Genomic DNA, 19,760 nt, shown 5'->3' on the forward strand with positions numbered 1-19,760 from the left:
CAATGGTTTTTATATCTGACCAAAATCCTCAAGTGTGGCGTCCAGTGAAATCCTACTCCACTAGGGTCTACTGTGTCCACACATAGAAAATGATCTTCCGAGAAAAGAGAAATCTCCCCAGGAGGCACATTTCAAGCACTAGGGAGCCGATCTCAGGTCAGGAGCTAAGATGTGCCTGTTCCTATGCTGCCCATCTAGCCATTTGAACATTCACCAGTGGTGTTTCATATTATCAGACACACACATCCCAGAGACCTCAGATTACAGTCCCTTCTAGGCACTCAGTGTGGCCTGCTGTTTTGAATGTGCAATGTCGGCCCCTTTTCACAAGGCCCTGGTGGGTTTATTCAAAGTGGACCTGGGGTTAATGAGCTGTTTGACTCAGCAACTTGAGTCCACGTTATTGTCACTCTCAACAGAAACCTGCTTTTCTCATGTTCTGTTCACATGTCCTGAGCTTTAACCTCAGTCCTTCAGCCTATCCCCATTTTTGCTATCCTACAGTCTCAGCTCAAGCCATGCCGCGGATGTTTAGGATAGTTTCAGAATCCACCAGGAATCAAGTGGGCAGCAGGAGCTGGCAGAGATCACCATCTTGCCATGAGCCATCTTTTCAGCCCACACCTCCATGATCACATTCATGTGTGTGCAAGCTAGCCTAAGTTGGAATCCACACTTCACATGACGCTCTGTGTACAGCACCACATGGCCAAGAAGTTCCTCCTACAATACTAATAAGATATTCTCAAAATCTCTTTCCTACTTCTTTAGTATATAGAATTCCATAAAAAAAAGTCTGAGTACTAATCTTCAGAGGGGCTATTTCCCTGATATCTCTATAAGCCCTTCATTGATGATACGATGAGAATAGGCAGCCTCACGTGCAGTGCATGAAATCCCTATAAGCAATGAGGCTCTATACACGTGAACTATTCGAGCCATTACATTCCTGGTGGAAGCCATTTGCTTTATACGATAATGTAACAAGAATCCTGGAGGCAGATATTTGTGATCCCTTTGTGAGGAGATACTCCAGGGCTGTATTTCATTGATGACTGTCCAGTTCATGGGAGGAAAGAACCGTTCACGGGGGATTCATTTATTCAATACCTTGCAACTAAAGTACCTTTCAAGGGGTAAGACTAGAGAGAGGAAGTCTTTAAGTAATAAGAAGTAGGCATGGACGCTGTGGTTGGTAAATGCCACAAAGAGAATACCACATTTTGTGGGAGTGTCTTCATATAGAAATACATATTTATACTCTGCACTTTTTCTAAACATTTATTGATTGCCTCTTTTGCTAAACTGATGGCCATCACGACCCGGCACCTAATGAACTGATTTGTTATATTATTATTATTGTCTATTGTTACTGAGTTGCTTCCAGAGCGTTTTGGAAAATTGCTTTCAAAAGTGTTTAAAGACTCCAATCTCCCTTAAGCATTGTAATACTCAGAAATCTTAAATGGACCGCTCAGACGGAATCATCAGGGCCGGCTTTAGGGCAGTGCGACCGGTACGGACGCACTGGGCGCTGACATGTGGAGGGGGCACTGACCTCAGAAGGGGCACTGTGTTTACCAATAACTTATGATTAGAGAGACGTGGGGCACTTCTTCCCTATGGTAGTGAGAGAATCCAAGGAGGCGGTTATGGATGTGGGGCGCCAAAAATGACTGTCGCACCGGCGCCACCAGCACTAAAGACGGCCCTGGGCTCATTGGCTGCACATCAGACATTTATCAGAAGGGTGACTGTGTCTTTCCTTGTGCAACTATCACTGATTTCAAAATTATTAAACGTAAAAAATGATTTCCATTAGCCACAATAACGCTCTTAAGAGAAAAGATCACTTCTCCTTCATATATGGTAAATGGTTCTTACCGCAATGATAATGAGGGCAACAGTACTGTGTAGTGTTCAGATCTACGCTGAGGATCTCTCCTTCACTGCACACAGGAATTGGCTCAATGCAGGACTCACAAACTGAAACACACATAAGAATGTAATTTTTATAGCTTTTATTTGCTTACACAATTTTGTATTTTCTTATCAGTTTGATCAGATTTTCTAAACGTTTTATTTAAAAAAACAGACGTTTATGTAAACATTGAAGGGTATAATAAATTGTATTCCTCGGATTGTGCAGGGTCGTGAAGGTTATTTAGAGGAACCTTTATAACATTTCGATAGTCTTGATTATGAAGGTTTGTGTGTTTTCTTTTAAAAATCCAACGAAGCAAATAAGTACATTTAAATTTCTATGATGTCTGTAACATCCATGTCTATGAACAATTTTACAGAGGTACATTTGAAAGTAGAAAGACAGAGCCAAACGACAAAGATATGCAAGCTTCATCAAATTGTATATCCTTGCCTAAGTGCTTGGCAGTAAAGGCTCTGTACTCCCTGCTGTATGTAAGTATTTGCAAATGGGTTAAGAGGCATTTTAGAGTTTGCCGGGCTGTACTTCACTCTGCAATGTCAGAAGGGGGATGTACTCCACGAATCTGATGGACTACAGCCGACTATATTCAGAATTCTGTTCTAGGCAGGCGGGGATCTCTGTGCCTTCATATAACCACATAACATTACCACAAGGTAAATAAAACATGCCACTTTTACCTTGTCAATTGAGCTGGAAAGTCACATCTAATGTCAGAATGTTCATAGAAATGAATTTTAGTCAATCACTGTAGTTTGTCCGCATGCAACCAAGGGCACCAGTCTGAAAGATGTACATACCACAAAGATACGAGAAACAGCAGGGGTCATCCTGTTTGACTTCAACAATGAACTGATCTTCCCTACATTCTGGCCGAGAAATGTTGGGACATGCAAAAGGATCACACACTAAGGAAAGAGAAAAATGCACACAGTTGAATGACAACATTCAGGTGTTTAGCAACATATTTTTTCAACAGGGCAAAATAACTGTTTTACAGCATCAAACAATGTTCTCAACAAAAGCTAAAATTTACGTGATGCTCTTGCATGTTAGGCAAACAATATAGACATATATCATCGCACAAGGCATTTTTCCCGGTGTTGCTCACTGGTCGGGGACTCTACTTTCCACACTGCTTAGCGGCTGGCACCGCCATCATAACCAGCTCCACGCCAGGAGTCGCACTTTAGCTGCTTGGGCTCCCGCAGCGCCAGAGCCCTTTATCACACAAGGCACTTTTCCTGGTGTTTCTGGCTGGTTGGGGACTCTATTCCCCACACTGCATAACAGCTGGAGCCACCAACATCACCAGGTCCGCACCAGGAGGCGCACTTAAGCTGCTTGGGACTCCCGCAGCGCAGGAGCCTTTCATCGCCCAAGGCACTTTTCCGGTGTTGCTATGCAGTTGGGGACTCTGTTCCACACAGTGCTGAGCGGCTGGAGACATCAAAGTCACAAGGTCTGCGCCAGGAGGCGCCCTTAAGCTACTTAGGGCTCACGTAGCACGGGATGCGCGTGGACGTGCCCGAGCAAACCCCGGGCCAAGGGCTGGCCCATCTGCACTGGTCAGCAGCCAGAAGAGGCTGGGCTGGAACAGGTCCCTTGGTCTCGTCTTCGAACTCTTTGGACTTTGGGGATCACCAGGCAACTGCTTCCTCAACTCTACTATTAAGGCCATGAACAAGGTACTTTGTATATTTTGTTCTTAAGTGTCATTTTATGAAATACTTCCCTGGCATCCCGCCACCAAGCTCCTTTAAAGTCTTAGATTTGGGAGATTGATACCCATCTCCCCTGACCCCCCAAGAGGTCCATATTGTGGCACACACAAGCCGGGTGAATCTACCTTATGCAGCCATGGGCAAAAGTAAAATGGCTGCCGGCCTAGGGGGGGTCCCAGGAAGGAATATAGTATCGACCATTGATTCTCTTTTACCCAGAGCAGCAAATGTTATAACAAAGAAGATAGCATTGACCAAGAGAAGGCTTTCATTGGAGATGTAGAAATTTGCCCAGGGCTTTGCTGTGGCCAAGAATGGAGAGGCATTAGGGATGATAGGGGACACAGATGGGATTTCAAGACCTCCTGTATCTGTGCCCATGCCAAAGGAGACCAATTCCGTTGAGTTGGCCATGCCCATATGTATTTTGACAGCCAAACCACCAAACTCTGGTGAATTGGGACATTTCACAAAAAAACTGCCTTAACTTAATATCAGGAATCTTTCCACACCCAAGATTACTCAGAGCACATAAATCTAGTATCCATACTACCAGGACAACACCATAGGTGCTGACTCGGCTTTCAATACATTGATCCCAGTTGATTAAAATGTATATTAAGTGTATGATTGATGTTGAGCTCACATTTTGTCAGCCAGCTGGTTATGATTAGACTGTACCCCTACTAGAGCAAACAGGCTGTAATAGAGTCATGAGAAAGACTCATTGGCCAAAATCTCCACTACCAGCCAGGTCCAACCTTGAACTGTTGCTGGAAACCATTTTCGTAAGACTGGAGTCAATGAATAAAGATCTCTTCGCACCGACAATATTAAAGCTGGAAGGGATTGAGTTGAGACTTAATTCTTTTACTCCCGTGTGTAACAATTGTTTTATAAGTCTAGAGTAAATGCCTAAATGCCTATACATACAGTCTACATTTGCAGTCCAGGCGGCTCAAATGTACAGGCCATGAACATCCAAAGAAGGCCCACTACCTATGTGCACGTCGCCTCAACTCATAATGTCTAAGGCTGAAAATCAATGCATTCTGGACCTGCTCCCTGAATCTTCTCTCCTAGTTGCTGTTTTAATGGGGGTTCCCCCACTATCACAAGGTCTAAAGGAAACTTCTCTGGACCTAATTCACAAGGCGACTCACTGGTGTAACAACAACGTGGTAAATGGCTCAAATATATCTTTAGACATTATCATGGCCAGAAGAGTGGGATGGATCGGACATAGGACTAGAAAAAATGTAGAGGGGGATTGTGTAATTGTAAATTTCAAGCACCCCGTGCAGACTGAGGTGTTAGTGGGATGTCATTACAGGAATAGCACTATAACCTTTAATGGCGGCTGCCCTTTACCCGGTTAGGCCTGGTCAAATAAAAAACGTGGACACGATCTTACCCATGACCAATCGTTTCCAACCTTTGGCCAGTCTACAGGGTCTTGATGAAAACGATTGACTAAAGCCAGTGGTTGAAAAGAAGCAGAGCATTAAAACGCCACCAAGGTTACTAACAACTTAATCCCACCAGCATCTATGCCTGAACCACTGCTTGATACACACCCTGACTCTATTTCCCCATCCGTCATCTCTGGTGTCTCCTTGACGAAGGTGCTCATGTGGAACATAGCTGGTGTTGGGTCAAATAGGGGTATTATATCCTGGGAAAATGTTCTCTTAACGCACCATATTATTGCCCTTCAAGAAACATGGGGGCCTAATGACAGTTTTTTCTGCATGGTTTTATCTCGTTCTATAAAAAAGTTTCCTAGAGTAGTGCAGGAAAAGAAAAACGGATCAAACAGATCCAAACTAATGGCTTTACATATGCGGTCGATTGATTATGCAATACAAGTAAGGGGATAGGGATCCCAAGATCAGGAAGAAGAACGGGGAGGGCATGAGGTGGGCAGGCAGGTCTAAACAATGAAAAGGGGAGAGGTGACCAAGCCCCATTGACTGGGTCATGTTACAAACTCTGGTGAATTGGGACATTTAAACAAAAAAAAATGCCTCAACCTGATATCAGGAATCTTTCAACACCCAAGATTACTCAGAGCACACAAATCTAGTATCCATACTACCAGGACAACATCATAGGTGCTGGCTCAGCTTTGAATGCATTAATCCCAGTTGATTAAAATTTATATTAAGTGTATGATTGATGTTGAGCTCACATTTTGTCTCGTTGACACCTGCCGCAAGCTACTATGCCCTGAAAATGGCTATATTTTCTTCTTTACCTCCTTTGAGCTTGTCCATTCAGCAGTCAGTATTTCAAATAGAAGAGTTTCTTACAATATTAGTTATCCTGTCACTATTAGCTTGGGTCCTATACCTAATAAGCATGCCTTTTTGCTTAGCCCCATGTCCCCTGCAAGTTAGGTGAGACGAGATTTATTAGCTAAGGTAAATTGCAGTTTTCTGTACGAGCGGAGTATTCTGTAATGTTCTGTAAACTAATCAAAATTAAGTTTTAACTGTATTATGTGAATTTGATAATCAGGCTATGGAATGCAAAATGCAACTGTCTGAATCTTTAAAATAAAATGCTTGAACAAGTTACTTCTACCTTGTGGTCTAAACCTGTAAATTACATGAGATGTATCCTTTCAATTAATTGACCCTGTAAAGATCAAGGTGAACTCCTTGAAGAAGCTGCCTCACATCTGACAGTATGATTTCCATCCTGAGGCTGAAGCTGGGATTTGCCATGTCATTCTGATTTAAATTAGTAAAGCGTCTTAATGCCCACTGTAAGTACCTGCAACACTCCCAGTCCCCTGATAAAAAGGCAGGACAAAATGTGTTCTGCAACATTCAAGACCTCAGGGGATCAATGGTTTAGTTAGTCTCAGCGGTACCCAACCAAGTCACAATGTTTCATTTATGCCAGCAGCTGTATGATGGTTAACTGTTCTAGACCAGTGCTTCGCCTTCTTTTACATCCTATTTCAAAAAGAAAGCCAGTGTCTCTTTGCTCTCTAATTCATCAGAGGGCAATTAATATGGCGGGGATGCCCAGAGGGGTTTATCGAGTCTTTCTGCTTAGTCTTTCTGGGTTTGTCTATGCTGGTTCAATATTACTTTATGCTACTTTCTTCTGCTACCTTACAACAATGCAAGGTTGATTCCTTGTCCTTGGTTACCTCTAGAAATTGAGACTCTAGTTGGCAGAGGTGTACACCCAGTCCAAGTAGGGACCACAGTCCTAGTTAGGGCAAGTCAGATACACATCCGTCATTAACCTATGCTTACCCTCTGATACAGAACAGTCAGGCTTAAGCTAAGATGCAATATATAGAGTATTTGTGCACAAGACACACAGTAACACAGTGAAAGCACCAAAAAAAGACGCCACACCAGTTTAGAAAAAGAGAGAATAGTTTTATAATAAAAAAAAGACCAAAACAGCAAAAATCTGATCAGCAGAAGTCGAGATATGGATTGTTAAAGATTAAATGAAACAATAGCGCTTAGAAGCAAATTGTGCTCAAAGAGTTAATTGGTTGCTCTGAACCGGGACAACGTCATGATACAGTCTAAATAACCAATACAAAATGATGACACAAAAAAAATGCTATATCCAGTGCAGGTTCGCCAGGAGTCAGTTATTGTTTGGAGGAGCAGGAGCACCCCCTTAAACTGTCACTGACCCCACCCAAACAAACTCATGATTCTCCCACTCCATTTTGGGGTAGGAAAAATTCTGGGTTTATAACAGCACTGCCTTAATGAAATAAAGTTTTGACCTAATATCCCGTCCAAAACAGAGCAATCAGGATGAAGTGACAGCCTCTCTACCTTTTTTAAGGCAGAGTGAACCTTACTCATTTTCCCAACCAGAACTTCCATGTGAGACATTTAAAAGCATACCAGTCCCAGATAGCTGTTGTAATTTAGCAGCGATTAGGTTAAGCATTAGCATAAGACATCTTGTATTTAGAGACTATCTTGTTCCTTGTGTGGAATCCATTTTGTATTTATGGCAGCCATTTTGTTTGCCATGTGCTCACCATGTGCTCTGTCCTACCTTCCTGTTAACTGCTCTTGAAATCTGCCTAGAGACAAGATATATTGAGCCTCTTCTGCTTCACACATGCTCAGTTGAGCTTACAGCTGTCCCCAACTTGTAAGTGTCGGGATGTGTCCACCAGAATTAGCTAACTGTCAGCCCCTCCCACTTGTTGCCAGCACAGTATTTAAAACCAGCATTCTGTACTTGTACCGCCTTCATTTGAGCCCCTGTGTGGGTATAAAAAGACAAAGCTCCTTCCAGTCAGTGTGCTACTTCATGCATTACCGAAGGGTGCTGAGTGAATGTAGTTCCACCTCATAAGGTTTAATAAACTCTGTCTTTTCTATTCCAGTTTCTGTGCCAACTTCTTTCTATTGGTCTGAGGACTCTGTGCAGAGAAGGGAGAACCCCTAGCACTGGTAGGCCTTGCTGAGGCTCACCTCTACATAGCGACAATACACAATGGCTATCTCATTCATGGAGAAAAATCTCGCAGGAACAAACTCTTGCTTGAGAAGTTTCTTTTTTGAATCATGACTTCCACTCTAAAGGTTAAGTGCTTTCAGCAGAGCTGCAGAAGGCACAAAGATCCCCACTTGTCTGGCAAGATCCATAAATATAGCAAGAGCCTCTCCAGCCAGCAGGGGACTGGGGGGAATAGCCTCCACTAGCTTGGTAGGCAAGTGGAGGCCATTAGTCTGTAGGTCCCCAGTTTCTCAGTTACAAAAATAAGTATTTGAGCATTAGCACCGTTCACAAATTGTAACTTACACTAAAAAGCTAATTAGCATACTTTTTAGCAACACACTCCCACAGAATGTCTTGCAAGAAACTTTTCCTGCAGCTGTGGGTCCTTTAACAAAACTCAGCAAAAGAGACACTGTGATTATCTGTGAGTTTCAATTTTGCTCAGTCTGTAAATGTAGACTTTAATTGCACTGCACTTGTAACTGCAGCTAGTGTGTTGAATGATGGGCCACAGTTTAGTCCAGAAAGATAAGCTGGTTTCAAATGTCACTCTTTAGCCTCAGTAACAAGGCAATCCTGTGAGAAACCAATCATTGTAAAAATCTGAAACAAATTAACAATTTACAATGTCCTTAAAAAGTTTAAGTGAATTAAAGCAATACAATCAGATACATGGGCAAAATTAGGAAAAATAAGGTGGAATTTAAAGGTTTTGACAAAAGATTTCAAACGTTAAAAATGCTTAGTGGATAAAGATATTGAACTTATAATCAATATTATTAAAATACCACCAACAAATATAAGTATTTACATTTCTGGCAAAAAAATCCTATATAAAAAGAAAAAAATTACAAAATGTAACTATTGAAAATTAATGTCATCATTTTCATCCAACCATAATCAAAAGTTTCCCAATGAAATAATAAAAGTAAATTCAGCAGTAAAGAGTCAAGATGTGCAAGTTCTATGATTGGGCACAAATTAGTTTACACCCATTTTAAATGTGTCCTCAAGATCTCAATGGCGGACCTGTTATTATGCAAAGCAGAATAAAAGAATGCATATGTACTTTTCTGACTCATTACATAAATATGCTTCCATGCCCATAACTGACAATTATGCAGTCTAAATCAAACAAAATTTGCATTTGAAGGTGCAAAATCATCACAGTAAATCACTCACCACACTGGTAATGCGGACAGCAGGAATGAGGGGTGTAGTGGGCAACCAATTTTTCACCAGCTTTACATGTTGTGTTAGTTATATCACACAAAGTCATATTGCATTCTGAAAGCACAAAACACATCTAATAAAATACTAGAACATAGTGAAACAGTAAATAACAACTGAATTGTTTATAGTAATTATTTGCAAAGTTAATACCGAATACAAAGGGGAGAGGATGTGGCCTAACAGCTAAAACAGTCGCCCTCGAAGCTGGGGAACCGGGTTCCAGTCTTGGCAGGGACACTCAGCATCCAGTAATTCTGGGAAATCACTTAATCTCCCCGTGCCTAACAAAAAATGAATGTGTCTGTCTATAAAGCAACTGTTGCTTATGTAAAGCTATTTTATTCCTTCGGGTCGGTTTCGGGCTATATAAAACAAACAAAAATAGTAATACAAAATCCGATGCTAGTTTTTGCAAATTATAGTATGCCCGTTAGAGCAGAAAGGCCTTAACTGTTACAGTGAAACATGTCTGGTTAAATTAGGTGTAGGGTCTGATTCATAAAGCCATTTTCGGCTAGAAACATGTTTGCAGCTTAAATGGACTTCATTTAAAGCTGCTAGGTATCCACAAAACGATACCCAAGAACAGAAATGCATTTATTACTGTATAATTGTACTCCACTACTGTGTTCTAAAGCTATACAGATTTCCTGTTCTGAAGTAAACAGGAGAATCAGAAAGACAAACACTGGAATGTTGGAGCAGAGGCTTATTCGAGCCAATCATACACATTGGAAGTAGAGGTGCATGGGGTGCTGCAGCAGAGAAGGTCAAGTAAAAGGTCTTTGTAAATATGGAGCATTTCTGCTGTGTGCCTTTCACGCAACTCAGCGCAGCAAGTTGCCTCGCTGCGTTGGCTTGTGTCAAATGTAAATAAATCTGCCCAAAAAGTTCTGATTAGACGACCAGCGCAGTAATCAGCTAAGCAGACTATAATCATAACATATACCATAAAAGGGCCTGCTGATCTGTTCAAAGCAGCCAGAATACTGAGAAACTGTAAATTGAGCGTTAGTATCACTCACACCTCATCCTCCACCACACTGCTTCTTGGTGCATTTTATAACATGATAACAGCACCTTGGTAAGGTAATCAATCCGCATTATTATTAATATTATAGTGTATTTTATAAAGCGGGCAGCGGCATCCCGGCGCTGAAGACTCTGACAACCGGCTGAACAGGGTCGGGATAGCAGTCTTAGGAAGAAAAGAGATGGGTTTTCAGGGATTTGCGAAAAGCAGGTTCTGCTTGGCAGTTGCGTAGGGCTACGGGGAGCTTGTTCCATTGTTGGGTGGCACAGACCTCAAAGGTTTTTCCGCCGGCCCGGGCTCGCTTAAATCAGGGAGTTTCTAGGAGAAGTAGGGAGTTAGAGCGTAGAGCCCTGCTTTTAACTTAAGGACGTAAGGTGTTTTTCAGATGGGCTGATCCGCTGCCTTTGGAAGCACGGAAGGCCAGCGTCATTGCTTTGAAAACGCATCTCTTTACGATGGGCAGCCAGTGCAATTTACGGAGGTGAGGAGAGATGTGGTGTCTGGCAGGGATTCTCTCCACCAGCCGTGCGGCGGCGTTTTGGACTGTCTGTAGTTTGTGACGCAGGCCGGCCGTAATGCCAAGGTAAAGGGCATTGGCATAATCGAGATGGGATATGATTAGTGCCTGGATCACAGTCTTACGGCAGTCCACCGGCAGGTAGTTAATGAGCCGTTTCATTGTTCTAATTTTGGCGAAGCAGGAGGCTGCGACTGTTTGTACCTGGGTGCTGAAATTGAGATGGTTGTCCCAGCAAACTCCGAGGTTTCTCACCGAGTCTTTAGGCGTGGGGGCTTGGCATAGATCATCTGGCCACCAAAGGCTGGAGTCCAGGGGAGAAGGTGAGTTAAAAAACAGGATCTCCGTTTTACCTGCATTAAGACGAAGGGAGTTGGCATCCATCCAATGAGAGATAGCTCTGAGGCAGGATTTCAACAGTTCGAAAGCAGAGGCGGAGGGGGTGTCGAACGTGAAAAGTAGCTGAATGTCATCAGCGTAGGATGTGGATTTAATTCCTGTCTGAGCAATCAGCTTGGCCAGGGGGGTGAAATAGACATTAAACAAAAGCGGGCTTAGAGAGGAGCCCTGTGGGACTCCCCATTTGAGTGGTCTGGCTCAGGAAGTGAAGGGAGGAGTAAAAACTTGTTGTGTACGGTCGGACAGATAGGATGACAGCCATTTCAGCACAGAACTGCCCAGCCCTAAGTCCTCCAGCCTTCCCAGCAGGATCTTGAGAGACGGTGTCGAATGCTGCTGAAAGATCCAGCAGCACTAACACCACCCTCGACCCTCGGTCGAGCGTCCACCTCACAGAGTCGGCCATTTCAATAAGGGCCAACTCCGTGCTGTGGCCTGACCTAAAGCCATGCTGGGAGTCGTGGAGAAGCCCTTTGGACTCAATAAAGTTCTCCAGTTGGGAGTGGACCAGCCTTTCCAAGATCTTAGCTGGGGCGGGCAGGAGGGAGATGGGCCTGTAGTTACTGGGAAGGTCAGGGTCCAAGTTGGGCTTCTTCAAGATGGGGACTAAGGAGGCATGTTTCCATTTAGTGGGGAAGCTTCCTGTTCGGAGGGAGTCATTCCAGATGTGATTTAGGTAAGGGTTAAGTAGGGGTGCCAGTTTTTTGTATTCCTTGGCTGGCCAAGGATCGTTTGGCGAACCTGATTTACATTTAAGTAATTCTGTCATAGATTCAGCTTCCGATATCACTGCAAATTCAGACATGAGGTGCAACGGCGGCGGCTGTGTCAGGGGATTGGATCGCTCGTCATCTCCTTCACTAATGGAGGGGGGAAAAGATGAACAAATGATCTCAATCTTGTCCTCAAAAAATTGAGAAAGTTTATTGCAAAGCGCCTGTGAGGCGGGCTGAGATCGGGTCAGTGCAGTAGGGTCTGTGAAAGATCTAACAATATTGAAGATCTCTCTGGCGCCGTTGCTAGCAAGTTTAATTCGGGAGGCCTGAAAATCCCGTTTATGCTCCTCTATCATTCTCCGGTATTGTTTGAGGGCAGTTTTGTAGAGAGTTTTACTGTCTGGAGAGTAATTCCGTCTCCAGTGGCGTTCAAGGGATTTACAGAAAGCCTTTATCTGCCGAAGTTCATCGGAGTACCAGGGGGCTGATAGTGCTGTCCTGTAGGTTTTAATCGGTTTAATGGGGGCCAGGGCATCCAAGGCCTGTCCAATCCATGTGTCCAGGTGGTTGTTAGCTAGGTCAGGGTTAGGTGCCGGACATGGTTGGGAGTTGTAGAGGTGTTTCTGGAGCGCTTCCAGAGTGACGCGGCTCCAGTTTCTGCCTAAGGATTTAGGAATGAGGGTCTGGTGGGACGGAGAGAGTCAATCTCAAAGGAGATGAAGAAGTGGTCCGACCAAGTGACCGGAATGGGAGGGTCCACCCGGATGGAGGGGAGATTGGAACAAATTAGATCCAGTGTGTGACCCGCTTTATGCGTGGGTAGGGTTATGATTTGGACTAAGTTGCAGGCCGCAAGCGTGGAGATAAAGTGGCTGCTGTGCGGGCAGGATTCATTGTTAACGTGGAGATTAAAGTCTCCTAAAGCGGTAAAATTGGCATAGCGAGTACTGAGCTGAATGATATAGTCCGTCAAGGCCGGTAAGTGTGATAGATTGGAGTGAGGGGGACGATAAATGAGTATTTCCGAACAGGAGGAGGATGGGGAAGTTTGGATGCTGAAAGGCAAGCCTTCTATACAGTCAATGTGGTTGAATGAGGGAAAAGTAGCCGTCCATATGGATTTATGGATTAGGGCAACAGCGCCTCTCGATTTGCCATTAGGTCTATTGGCGCAGCTAATAGTGTAGCCCTCCGGTAGGGCAAGGGAGATGGTGGGGTTTGTGGTGTCATTCAGCCATGTTTCCGTTAGGAAAAGCAAATCCCAGTTGTTGTCTCGGAGGCACTGCCAGATGTCGATGGCATGTTTAGTCAATGATCGCATGACAATGGAACACTTCCCACATGCATTCACAAAAAGAAAAACAACACTCTTCCAACCACACATCACCCCACATGTCGTAGCTTTCAGTCCATGTAGGTAGCACTTCTGGGACACACATAGTAAGCACTATACAAATTTGCAATACAATGTAATATTTATCATTTGTTCATCACCAAGACTTGATTTGATCCAGATAAAAAATTTGGTTCCATCACCCTAACACATAATCCATCATTTCCGGCATAATCTGCAGATTTTAACAACAAACTCATTTTGTTTCTAGCTTAAACAGATCAAAAGTTACTAAAAATGTTGCAACGTGTGCTACAGTGAAGTGAAACGTCCTTTGCAGCTAAGGTTCACTGGCCACTTTTCGTTTACTTACAGCTGTATTTGTGTTACTAATGAAGTGAAACCTTTGCCCAGATAGTGTTAACAGGTAATAATGACAAAAATAATGAAGTGACACTTTCACAAATTTTGGCTCCTGCTTCCACATAATTCCAGTGGTCCTGTCTGTAACCCAGATAAATGGTCAGATAGTTCGCTTTACCAAATCCTCTCACTTTTCAGTCAAAGAAAGAAACGTAAACAACATCTCCACCTTTAAAGAGTAAACAGCAATTTGTCAGAAGATATACCCTGACATTTAACCTGTCTTGGAAAATGCAGCAAATGTAGTGAGGTAAACAAAATGTGCAGGCATTTCTACTGCTTATTCAAGTTCTATCCTCCCACACCTCTATACTGCGAAACCTGCTTTGGTCATTTGGGAGAGCCAGAGATAAATATGGGCTGGCCTGAGGCCCAAATGCCCCTCCCACCGCAGCTAGAGCCCTAGTTCAGATGGTGAATGAGCAATAAGGAGGCCTTTACATTTTGTTTTTATCTTGTCACATTTGTTGTGCTGTTCAGATACAAAGGTCAAATGTCAGGCTATGTCTTCCCATAATTTGGGCTTTTTCTTTTAACACTGAGAATGGTGTTTTCTTTCTTTGACTTCAAAGATCGAGAATTTTATAAAGCAAATAATATGATAGTCCTTCAGGAGTTCAGGAAGTTTGAAAGGAAAGGCAGTAGCATGTCAGAATTAACATTTTAATATCTGTAAATTAATTGTACAAATATTTCGAAATGTAGCGCCCATTTTGGAAGCACAGATAAGGCACCTTTTTTGTAATTCTGAAACGTGATGGAAACAAAGGAGACAGGAAACAGAGGAGCAAAGCAAATCAAGATAATTTTCTTGGTGATCACCAAATGATAAATGATTGCAAAAAACAATTTTCACACATTTTTCTTTGCACGGTCTACAGTTTTAGAAGTAAAGCTGCATGTCTATGCAAAATAAGTAGCCAATTCCAATAAAATGTGCTGAATATAAATGGTAGTGCACTACCACCACATGGTTTAGTAATATATTTGTGACAGTGAGCACCAAATGCACTATGAGCTACATACTACACCAATACCACTCTCATGCTGCATGGACGTGGTTCATTTGATACACTTGTTCTGGTGTGACGCTCTGATTTTTCACAATTACGTTTACCTCAATGATGTAACATTAATGGCAGCACCCCACTCTGAAAATTGTTCTAGTACAACTGGAGCCATTATAAGCCTGAGCCACTTTATTGTCATTAATAAAGCTCCCAACATTTCATTGTACTAATACAGAAGTTTGTAAAAGCCTCAAACTTCTAATTAGCTTTAACTCGTTGCTTTACCTCGTTGTACATGTATGATGCTGCAAGCATGCGCATTTGGGACAATAGTTTGTCCTTTTCCTGCATACTGTGATTACAAGCATTGCATTTATTGTGTTTGACCTTCATCCATAAAATATATATTCTCAAAACAGTGCTCACCACAGATTTGTTTTGGGCAACAAGCCCTTTCCTCAATGACATTGATGATAACTTCCCCTTCTCGCTCACACATCGGCATTGGTTCCTCACTGCAGTCTGGCTTCACAGGAATAACACTTCCATTCTCTATACACTGATACATGCAGCATCCTTTGGGAGACCCATTCCAGACCTCCCCAGGAGAACGTGGTTGACCTTCAGTATCAGTGCACGCTGGTGAAAAACAAACAAGATGGAACTATTTGAGAATGAAAACTCCATAGCAAACATATCTAAGTGTCTTTCTAGTAAAAGGAAATCAATCAAATGTATTTTTGTGAACCATTAAAAAAAAACATATTCATAACATACGGGACCAGTTGTATAGTGTTAAGATACCACAAAGACAAATTCCATACCATATAGAGAAAGAGGCCCAGGCTGAAACAGAGCTCAAGATGTTGCCTACAATATGTTTTTGTAACTTAAAGATGCATGGGTATTACACCAAATAATAGGTCTTTCTTTCCATCTGCTTCATACCATTCAGGTTGTTCTGGGTCATGCACAAGTACTTCATTTAGTTGTGAATTTTTCTTTGTATTCTGGTACTTATAGTCCTATTGGAAATACAGAACTGAAACTCCTGAAATGCAAATAAAATAGGCACTGGCAGAGCAAATAGGTCTCGCTTTGGATGCTGAGCTATTGGCTTTGACCTTTTATTTAAACCCAAGGACAAGACCAACTGGCAATCGCTTGTTAAGATAGTGAAGACTCCTGCCAATCACATTTTGAGCTTTTGAGAAATGTGACTGACAGGCGAAAGTTTCGGAAACTTTTTTTTCTGCCATGTTCAAAATTGTAAGCCAATTCTGATTTGTAATTTTTGCGCTGTGGGAAAAATAATTTCCACAGTCATGGATGGCTATCCTTAGTTGTGTACCAACCAAAGGGAGAATCCATTTTACAGATTCAACCGCCATCTTCTAAATGATGCACAACTTTCACATGGTGAGAAAAAAAATCCAAGGTAAGTGGAGAAAATATAATGAGTCTCTGACACCACAGCACAGATGGTAGGGACCTAGAGGCATGGATTACCCATGTCTACTAGCAGTGAACTGGGTGAAGGGTTTGCAAATGGAGTACATCTTAAAAACAGCAATGAAATTCATTGAAAAAACACAGTTAAAAACTGAGTTATGGTATTGGCTCAGTGGGGCAAAGCTAGTGGAATTCTCCAGTTATGATTATCAGTGCACACAACACACCATAACCCACGCCCCCACCATGAACAAAATGGTGGGTAGAACTCAGTCTTCACTGTTTTTACATATGTGTGTATGTGTGTGTGTGTATATATATGTATATTCACTGAAAAAACCATAGGTTTCAGGGACGTTATAGTTAGTTGGACATTTCACTCATACACAATCATAGAAATTCCCCTGTTATAGTTTGTTGAATTAACTATAACTCGCGCCCCGCAATGCACTGCTGATGATGTCACATATTACATCATCCATGACATGTTCAGTGACATCACTGATGACATCACTGATAACATCTCAAATGACATCACTGATGACATCATCCAGTTAATGTGGTTTTCTTTAAAATTTAAATATGTATTACATATATATCAAGCTGTATTGAACAATGAGTGTCTGGATGGAGGATTTTGTAGGTGTGTGACTGACTAAGTGAGTGATTAAATGTGTCTCACTAAATACATGGATTAGTGACTAAACTGTGTGAATGTCTGTATCAGTCTGTCTGCTGTTGTATATGCTACTGCATCAGTTGTTCAGTAGCTACTATAAGGATTATTGATTAGTTGCCTGAGTATTTGTATGGGAGACTGAATCTGTGTGTGGTTCGGTAGGGTGTGTGTGACTCTGCATAGATGTGTGAGTCTGTTGGTGAGTAAATGGAGGTCTCAGAGGTACATGTCCAACTAAGTACATATGTAAAAGGCAGTGTATGTAAGACTTGGTGTAAAAATGACTATATGTGAGAGTCAGTGATTATGAGAGTGGCTGTATGGATGAGTGTGAATTCAATAGACAAAAGACATTGCTCCGAGTGCTGCCCCACCGGGACTATGCATCATCGGAGGTTACGTACACTCTCAGTGCCAAAGGTACTACTAACTCAGTGCACGATAAGTCATTGCCACGTGGCCGTATTCAGGCAGAATTCAATAGACAAAAGACGTTGGTCCGAGTGCGGCCCCTCCTAGACCACGCATCATCGCAGGGTATGTACACACTGAGGGCCAAAGGTACTACTAACTCACTGCACCATAAGTCATCGCAAGGAAGAGAGAACAGTTTCATGTCAGCAGTGAGACATACTTTCACTCGAAAATCGAATTGAGGCATAATTGAATAGACAAAAAACATTGCTCTGATTGCGGCCCCCAACCACGCATCATCGCAGTGTAGGTACACGCTGAGCGCCAAAGGTACTACTAACTCACTGTACCATAAGTCATCGTCACATGGCCGTTTTGAAGCAGAATTCAATAGACAAAACATAGCTCCGAGTGTGGCCTCTCCGGACCACGCATCATCGCAGGATACGTACATGCTCAGTGCCAAAGGTACTACTAACTCAGTGCACCATAACTCATCACCACGTGGCCTTATTAAGGCAGAATTCAATAGACAAAAGACATTGCTCTGAGTGCGGTCCCCCCGGACCACGCATCATCGCAGGATACGTACACTCTGAGCATCAAAAGTACTACTAACTCAGTGCACCATAATTCATCGCAAGGAAGAGTGAACAGTTTTATGTCAGCAGTGAGGCATACTATCACTCGAAAATCCCCCAAAAATATGTATAATATAAAAAGAACAGAACAATCGAAGTACATTGATTACAATCCGCTGATTTTGAAGAAGTGGAATGCAAATATGGACATACAATATGTTGCAGATAACTGAACTGCTGTTTTTCGCTATGTCAAGTCATATATTATCAAATCTGAGAAGACAGAATTGAAAGGAATGTGGGAACAAATTTCACATGAGAAGACACTTACCAAAAAATTATACAGCTTCAGCTTAAAGATGCTTTCACATCGAGAAATTAGATCCTACGAATGTTCGGATCGAAAGACATCTACAAGTTTATAATCAAAGAGGAATCATCTGGATAAGTCTAGGTCTTGCTGCAGCACAAAATCGAGTTTTAATTTAAATGATATAAAACAAGTTTGTGATGATATAGAGTTGCGTTTCTTTGATAGTCAAGAGAAGTGTGCAGTAAATAACAGTTTGATAAGTGTACGTGTTGAAGAAGAGATGGAAGATAATAGTGATGTGAAGTTTCAAAAAGAAATAACAAAGTTTAAAGTAGTTTCTGGTGAAAATCCCAACTAAGTATAACGTCCCTCAAATCTACACAATATCCTTTTAGTATCCTTGCTTCAAGAACTTGTTTTATGTCATTTATACCTTTCCTATAATGACCAAATTCTTCTTGCAAGTCCAAACGAACATTAAATGGCAGTCTAAACTGCAGACAGCAGAGCTTACAATTTGAACTATAACGTACCTGAAACCTACAAATTTCAACAGTGTATTTCATAAATGTTTCATCTTTTGTTCCATCCACCTACACTGCGAACAGCAGGGCTCACAATTCATATTGAGTCACAATAGCAGATGACGCAGTCCAATAGGCAATTGACATTGCTCCCAGTGCGGCGCCCCCGGACCACGTATCATCGCTGACTGCGCACATGCTGAATGCTTCTGCTGCCCCTACCTCAGTGCAGCACAACTCATGCGCCCTTTCTGATACAATATAATGTGGATAATTTCACATCTGCTGTCCTACCTCACTGTATAACAAGTCATGAACCCTTTACAATAGAATCTTTTCTGTACGATTTCATATCTGGTACCCGTACCTTAGTGCAGCACAAATCATTGACCCTTTATGATTGAATCACTGTGTCTGATCCAATGATTACTGTTGTACTTGTTGCCACCACCAACCATTTAAGGAGGGTTGGTTTACAATCACCCCACACGCATCCACCACAGACGTCACTGGACATGTCACCCTGTTAATAAAAAGGAGTTGAGCGCACGTGCCCGTACCCAGTTCCACTATCTATCTGTGTCTGTGTGTTCATTATGTATGCAGCATGCTGCCCCTAGGCCCTACCACATTACATAGTGCTCTGGACAGTGTATGCAACCATCTTACCTTTGACAGTGGGGGAAAACTTTAATTATGTAACTTTGTCTCAGTGATTGTACTAGTATGTATGTAGAGACTGCATCATTAGAGTACTGCAAGGAGAGTGTTTACTGAATTTATAAGTGCATGAGGATCGTCAGAGTGATTGTATAAGTTGTATAAGTACATATGTTGGCGCAGCCTAACTCTGACAGTGACCTTGTCTCTAATTGGCTGCCCTCCATGTGCCAAAAACTTAAACTTCAACTTTCCGGGGGGCGCTAGAGGGCGCACTGCGGAATGGCTGGCTAGCTTGTCAGCT

The 19,760-nt window shown here is 42.4% G+C and overlaps 1 protein-coding gene across 1 annotated transcript in view; it reads right to left on the reverse strand.

Moving 5' to 3' along the window:
* OTOGL (otogelin like) overlaps nt 1-19,760 on the reverse strand; it is a 1,110,282-nt gene that overhangs the window by 109,173 nt on the left and 981,349 nt on the right. The window contains exons 43-46 of the mRNA XM_086931129.1: nt 15,260-15,472; nt 9,352-9,456; nt 2,746-2,853; nt 1,885-1,986 (exon numbers count right to left, since the gene is read on the reverse strand). Of these exons, the coding sequence (XP_086787255.1) occupies nt 1,885-1,986; nt 2,746-2,853; nt 9,352-9,456; nt 15,260-15,472 (528 nt within the window). The remainder of the gene's footprint in view (nt 1-1,884; nt 1,987-2,745; nt 2,854-9,351; nt 9,457-15,259; nt 15,473-19,760) is intronic.

The sequence above is a fragment of the Lissotriton vulgaris genome, chromosome 1_1 (genome assembly GCF_964263255.1).
Source record: "Lissotriton vulgaris chromosome 1_1, aLisVul1.2, whole genome shotgun sequence".
Lineage (NCBI taxonomy): Eukaryota > Metazoa > Chordata > Amphibia > Caudata > Salamandridae > Lissotriton > Lissotriton vulgaris.